The 7135-nt window shown below is 48.3% G+C and overlaps 1 protein-coding gene across 1 annotated transcript in view; it reads left to right on the plus strand.

The window, feature by feature from the left end:
* LOC311117737 (neuropeptide Y receptor type 2-like) overlaps positions 1-2334 on the plus strand; it is a gene marked incomplete at both ends in the record, with an annotated part of 7078 nt that extends 4744 nt beyond the window's left edge. Inside the window, 3 exons of the mRNA XM_084192659.1 lie at positions 658-811; positions 1438-1921; positions 2264-2334. Of these exons, the coding sequence (XP_084048785.1) occupies positions 658-811; positions 1438-1921; positions 2264-2334 (709 nt within the window). The remainder of the gene's footprint in view (positions 1-657; positions 812-1437; positions 1922-2263) is intronic.
* Between the last annotated feature and the right edge of the window lie 4801 nt (positions 2335-7135).

A 7135-nucleotide genomic window follows, 5' to 3' on the forward strand; every position in this document is an offset into this window, starting at 1 on the left:
TGATTGATTGACTGGCTGATTGATTGACTGGCTGGCTGACTGATTGATTGACTGGCTGACTGATTGATTGATTGACTGGCTGATTGATTGACTGGCTGACTGATTGATTGACTGGCTAACTGATTGACTGGCTGACTGATTGATTGATTGACTGGCTGATTGATGACTGGTTGACTGTCGATTGACTAGCTGGCTGATTAATTGACTGGCTGATTGACTGGCTGACTGATTGATTGATTGACTGGCTGATTGACTGGCTGACTGATTGACTGGCTGGCTGATTGATTGACTGGCTGACTGATTACTGGCTGACTGATTGATTGACTGGCTGACTGATTGACTGACTGGCTGATTGATTGACTGTCTGATTGATTGGCTGGCTGATTGACTGGCTGACTGATTGACTGGATGGCTGATTGATTGGCAGGCTGATTGACTGGTTGACAGATTGACTGGCTGATTGACTGGCTGATTGATTGACCAGCTGTCTGATTGATTGAGAGGTGTATAGTGTACCGCCTGGAGACCAGGATGAGGAAGGGGGTGTGTTTCGGGGTGATTGACTGACTGATTGACAGGTGTATAGTGTACCGCCTGGAGACCAGGATGAGGAAGGGAGTGTGTTTCAGGGTGATTGACTGACTGATTGATTGCCAGGTGTATAGTGTACCCCTTGGAGACCAGGATGAGGAAGGGAGTGTGTTTCAGGGTGATTGCGGCCACATGGGGACTGAGTGCAGTGCTGGCCAGCCCACTAGCTATCTACAGAGAGTATGGTACCTTCAATCTGGCTCCAGGACAGTCTATACAGGTAGGTCTCACACACAGAAATGGCCTGGCAGTAGTACAGACAGAAACAGTCTATTCCATATACATGCCACTACACACACACACACACACAGACAGACACACAGACAGACACACACACACACAGACACACACACACACATACACAGACACACACACACACACGCACACACACACACACACACACACGCACACACACACACACACACACAGACACACACACACACACAGACACACACACACAGACACACACACACACAGACAGACACACACACACACAGACACACACACACACACACACACACACACACAGACAGACACACACACACACAGACACACACACACACAGACACACACACACAGACACACACACACACACAGACAGACACACACACACACAGACACACACACACACACACACACACACACAGACACACACACACACAGACACACACACACAGACACACACAGACACACACACGCACACACACACACACACACACACACACACACACACACACACACACACACACACACATACACACACACACACACAGACACACACACACACACACACACACACACACACACACACACACACACCCTAACCCACTCTCTCCTCTTCTCCAGGTGTGTACAGAGAAGTGGCCGGGCAGCTCAACAGACGGGACAGTCTATTCAATCTCCATGCTCCTCCTCCAATACGTTCTCCCTCTGGCTATCATCTCCTTCGCCTACGCCCGTATCTGGTCCAAGCTCCGTTCGCACGCCTCGCCCGCAGGCCGCAACGAACGCCACCGGCGGCGCCGCAAAACCACCAAGATGCTGGTGACCGTGGTCGTGGTGTTCGCGGTCAGCTGGCTGCCGTTCCACGCTTTTCAACTGGCCACGGACATCGACAGCTCCGTCTTGGACATGAGGGACTTCAGACTGCTGTACACGCTGTTCCACGTGGTGGCCATGTGCTCGACGTTCGCCAACCCTCTGCTCTACGGGTGGATGAACAGCAACTATCGCACTGCTTTTATCACAGTGTTCCGCTGTGACCAGAGAATGGATAGTGTGCATCCGGAAGCAGGAAGAGGGGAGGGAGGAGTAAGAGAGGAAGGATGTGGTAAAGCAGGAGAGGGGGGAGGGATAGCAGGACAAGGGGGAGGAATGGCAGGAGAGGGGGGAGGGATAGCAGGAGAGGGGGGAGGACTGGCAGGAGAGGGGGGAGGGATAGCAGGACAAGGGGGAGGAATGGCAGGAGAGGGGGGAGGGATAGCAGGAGAGGGGGGAGTGATAGCAGGAGAGGGGGGAGGAATGGCAGGAGAGGGGGGAGGGATAGCAGGAGAGGGGGGAGTGATAGCAGGAGAGGGGGGAGGAATGGCAGGAGAGGGGGGAGGGATAGCAGGAGAGGGGGGAGGAACAGCAGGATGTGGAGAAGAAGGAGCGAAAGATGGAGAAAGAGCAGAAGGAGGGAGGAAGCTGGACCTAGAGGCCCAGGACGTTGTGACGAACCATCTCAATGCTACAGACCTCTGAGAGAGAAGAAGAGACAGAAGGAGAGAGAGATGGAGAGAGAGAGGGTGCGAGTAGGAGAGAGATGGAGAGAGAGGGGAGAGAGAAGGAGAGACGGGGAGCGAGGAGAGAGAGGGAGAGCGAGAGGGTGAGAGATGGAGAGAGATGGAGAGAGAGGGGAGAGAGAAGGAGAGACGGGGAGCGAGGAGAGAGAGGGAGAGAGAGGAGAGACAGATGAAGAGAGAGAAAGAGAGAGAGGGAGAGAGAGAGGAGAGAGATGGAGAGACAGGGTAAGAGAGAAGGAGAGAGAAGGTGAGACATGGAGAGAGAGGGGGAGAGAGAAGGAGAGACAGATGGAGAGAGAGGGGGAGAGAGAAGGAGAGACCGATGGAGAGAGAGGGGAGAGAGAAGGAGAGACAGATGGAGAGAGAGGGGGAGAGAGAAGGAGAGACAGATGGAGAGAGAGAAAGAGAGAGAGGGAGAGAGAGAGGAGAGAGATGGAGAGACAGGGTAAGAGAGAAGGAGAGAGAAGGAGAGACATGGAGCGAGAGGGGGAGAGAGAAGGAGAGACAGATGGAGAGAGAGGGGGAGAGAGAAGGAGAGACAGATGGGGAGAGAGAAGGAGAGAGAAGGAGAGATGGGGAGCGAGAAGGAGAGAGAGGAGAGAGAGAGAAGGAGAGGCAGATGGAGAGAGAGATGAGAGCGAAGGACAGAGAGAAGGTGCGAGATTATCAGAAAGAATGGGAGAACAAGAGAATGTGAGAGTGGTGAGAAGAGACTGAAGAGAGAAAATCACAGAGACAGAGAAAGGAATGAGAGCAAGATAGAGTGAGTCACGGAGAGCGAGAGAAAGAGAGAGAGAGCGAGAGAGCAAGAGAGAGCGAGAGAAAGAGAGAGAGCGAGAGAGCAAGAGAGAGCGAGAGAGCAAGAGAGAGCGAGACAGATAAAGCAGTGATGACCTGAAAGAAAGATAACCCACTGTTCATGATAAAAGGATGACGTGATAGAGAGATAACCCACTGTTCATGATAAAAGGATGACGTGATAGAGAGATAACCCACTGTTCATGATAAAAAGGATGACGTGATAGAGAGATAACCCACTGTTCATGATAAAAGGATGACGTGATAGAGAGATAACCCACTGTTCATGATAAAAGGATGACGTGATAGAGAGATAACCCACTGTTCATGATAAAAAGGATGACGTGATAGAGAGATAACCCACTGTTCATGATAAAAAGGATGACGTGATAGAGAGATAACCCACTGTTCATGATAAAAGGATGACGTTATAGAGAGATAACCCACTGTTCATGATAAAAAGGAAAATGTCAGAGATGGATGAAGAAGAAAAAAGATTATGAGGAGAGAAACAAAAATGAAAGGAGCTTAAAGTTTTAATCAGTGTATATTGTCCATAGTGATGGGTTGGGACTGGCTGGCTGTGCTGTGGGGATTGGGGATGATGACCTATATTCAGTCCCAAATGCCAGAATGTTTTGGGTCGCTGCTTTAGAGTAGTTTAAAACGTTGGGTGTATCCCAAATAACACCCTATTCATGGTTCTGCTCCACAAGTAGTGCACTATAAAGGGAATACAGTGCCATTTGGGACGCACATCATCTGTTGGGTGAATCATAAAGAAATGTCTGCCTTGGGAAATAGCTTTTTTTTCTGACCTCAATGGGGAAAACTTTAATAAAGGTTCAATCAAAAAAATTAATCAGAAAATGTGAAAGGTTTTCGGTGGGTCTCATGGAAATGTATTGATACGGTGGCTTACGAAAGTATTCACCCCCCTTTGGCATTTTTCCTATTTTGTTGCCTTACAACCTGGAATTAAAGTGTATTTTTTGGGGGGGGTTGTGTCATTTGATTTACACAACATGCCTACCACTTTGAAGATGCAAAATCTTTTTTCTTGTGAAACAAACAAGAAATAAGACAAAAAAACTGAAAACTTTAGCGTGCATAACTATTCACCCCCCCCCCCCCCCCCCCTCCCCAAAGTCAATACTTTGTAGAGACACCTTTTGCAGCAATTACAGCTGCAAGTCTCTTGGGGTATGTCTCTATAAGTTTGGCACATATAGCCCTGGGATTTTTGCCCATTCTTCAAAGCAAAACTGCTCCAGCTCCTTCAAGTTGGATGGGTTCCGCTGGTGTACAGCAATCTTTAAGTCATACCACAGATTCTCAATTGGATTGAGGTCTGGGCTTTGACTAAGCTATTCCAAGACATTTAAATGTTTCCCCTTAAACCACTCAAGTGTTGATTCAGCAGTATGCTTATGGTCATTGTCCTGCTCCAAGGTGAACCTTCCATAATATGGATAATGGATGACATGTATGTATGAAGTGGCTGACTCTCCTCTCTGTAACATTGCCTGATATTAAATGAAGACAGGAGGATGAAACGTCAGGTGAAACATCAGGTGAAGACAGGAGGAGGAAACGTCAGGTGAAGACAGGAGGAGGAAACGTCAGGTGAAGACAGGAGGAGGAAACATCAGGTGAAGACAGGAGGAGGAAACATCAGGTGAAACATCAGGTGAAGACAGGAGGAGGAAACGTCAGGTGAAACGTCAGGTGAAGACAGGAGGAGGAAACGTCAGGTGAAACATCAGGTGAAGACAGGAGGAGGAAACGTCAGGTGAAACGTCAGGTGAAGACAGGAGGAGGAAACGTCAGGTGAAACATCAGGTGAAGACAGGAGGAGGAAACATCAGGTGAAGACAGGAGGAGGAAACGTCAGGTGAAACATCAGGTGAAGACAGGAGGAGGAAACGTCAGGTGAAGACAGGAGGAGGAAACGTCAGGTGAAGACAGGAGGAGGAAACGTCAGGTGAAGACAGGAGGAGGAAACGTCAGGTGAAACATCAGGTGAAGACAGGAGGAGGAAACATCAGGTGAAGACAGGAGGAGGAAACGTCAGGTGAAACATCAGGTGAAGACAGGAGGAGGAAACATCAGGTGAAACATCAGGTGAAGACAGGAGGAGGAAACGTCAGGTGAAACATCAGGTGAAGACAGGAGGAGGAAACGTCAGGTGAAGACAGGAGGAGGAAACGTCAGGTGAAACATCAGGTGAAGACAGGAGGAGGAAACGTCAGGTGAAGACAGGAGGAGGAAACGTCAGGTGAAACATCAGGTGAAGACAGGAGGAGGAAACATCAGGTGAAGACAGGAGGAGGAAACGTCAGGTGAAGACAGGAGGAGGAAACGTCAGGTGAAACATCAGGTGAAGACAGGAGGAGGAAACATCAGGTGAAGACAGGAGGACGAAACGTCAGGTGAAGAGAGGAGGAGGAAACATCAGGTGAAGAAAGGAGGAGGAAACATCATAATAAGACAGGAGGAGGATACGGTAGGTGAAAACAGGAGGAGGAAACATCAGATGAAGACGGGGGGAGGAAAATGTCAAGTGAAAGCAGGAGGATGAAACGTCAGATGAAGACATGAGGAGGAAACGTCAGGTGAAGACAGGAGGAGGAAACGTCAGGTGAAGACAGGAGTAGAAAACTTCAGGTGAAAACAGGAGGAGGAAACTTCAGATGAAGACAGTAGTGGGAAAAATTAGATAAAGACAGGAGGAAATGTCAGGTGAAGAGAGGAGGAGGAAACATCAGGTGAAGAAAGGAGGAGGAAACATCATAATAAGACAGGAGGAGGATACGGTAGGTGAAAACAGGAGGAGGAAACATCAGATGAAGACGGGGGGAGGAAAATGTCAAGTGAAAGCAGGAACAATTTTTAGGTGAAGAAAAGAGGAGGAAGCGTCAGGTGAAGACGGGAGGAGGAAACGTCAGATAAAGATAGCAGGCGGAAACGTCTGATGAAGACAGGAAGAGGAAACCTCAGATGAAGACAGTAATAAGGAAATGTCAGGTGAATACAGGAGGAGGAAACGTCAGGTGAAGACAGGAGGAGGAAACGTCAGGTGAAACATCAGGTGAAGACAGGAGGAGGAAACATCAGGTGAAGACAGGAGGACGAAACGTCAGGTGAAGACAGGAGGAGGAAACGTCAGATAAAGATAGCAGGCGGAAACGTCTGATGAAGACAGGAAGAGGAAACCTCAGATGAAGACAGTAATAAGGAAATGTCAGGTGAATACAGGAGGAAGAAATGTCAGGTGAAGACAAAAGGAGGAAATGTCAGGTGAAGAACCGAGGAAGTTACAGATGAAGACAGGAGGAGGAAACATCCGGTGAAGACAGGAGGAGGAAACGTAAGTTGAAGACCATTGGCTCACAGCAAAAACTTGACATTTTTCAAACACCATTTTCTTGTTGTCTGCTAGTTTTAGTCAATTACAAAACATGTCTAAAGATTACTTTTCAACATTGCCTGCTCCCGAGCGTTCTTACTACTTAGAAAACATAATATTGTAGGACTTCCCTCATGCCCCTTTTCATGACGGTGCTAGCAGCCACTTGAGTGCTAGCTAGCTACCGACCAAAACATTAAGCTAGCCAAGACAACAACACAAACAAACAGACTATACAAGTATTGGGTGGAGTTACAAACAGACTATACAAGTATTGGGTGGAGTTACAAACAGACTATACACGTAGTGAGTGGAGTTACAAACAGACTATACTAAACAAGTGTCTTACCTGTGATTAAATGTTTTCCACACACAGAGCTACATTTCCCACTCTCTCACGCCGAGTAGCCTGAAGCCACAGAGCTCTTCTCGCAGGCTCTATTTCCCCACATAGGAGCATTGCAAACCGTAGGTCGGGATTTTTGACCTGGTTACATTGAACGACACAGCAGCTTTTCGGCTAACTAAAAATCAACAACGAAGTTGGCTCTTT

The sequence above is a fragment of the Coregonus lavaretus genome (genome assembly GCF_964263955.1).
Source record: "Coregonus lavaretus genome assembly, contig: HAP1_SCAFFOLD_572, whole genome shotgun sequence".
In the NCBI taxonomy this organism is placed as follows: domain Eukaryota; kingdom Metazoa; phylum Chordata; class Actinopteri; order Salmoniformes; family Salmonidae; genus Coregonus; species Coregonus lavaretus.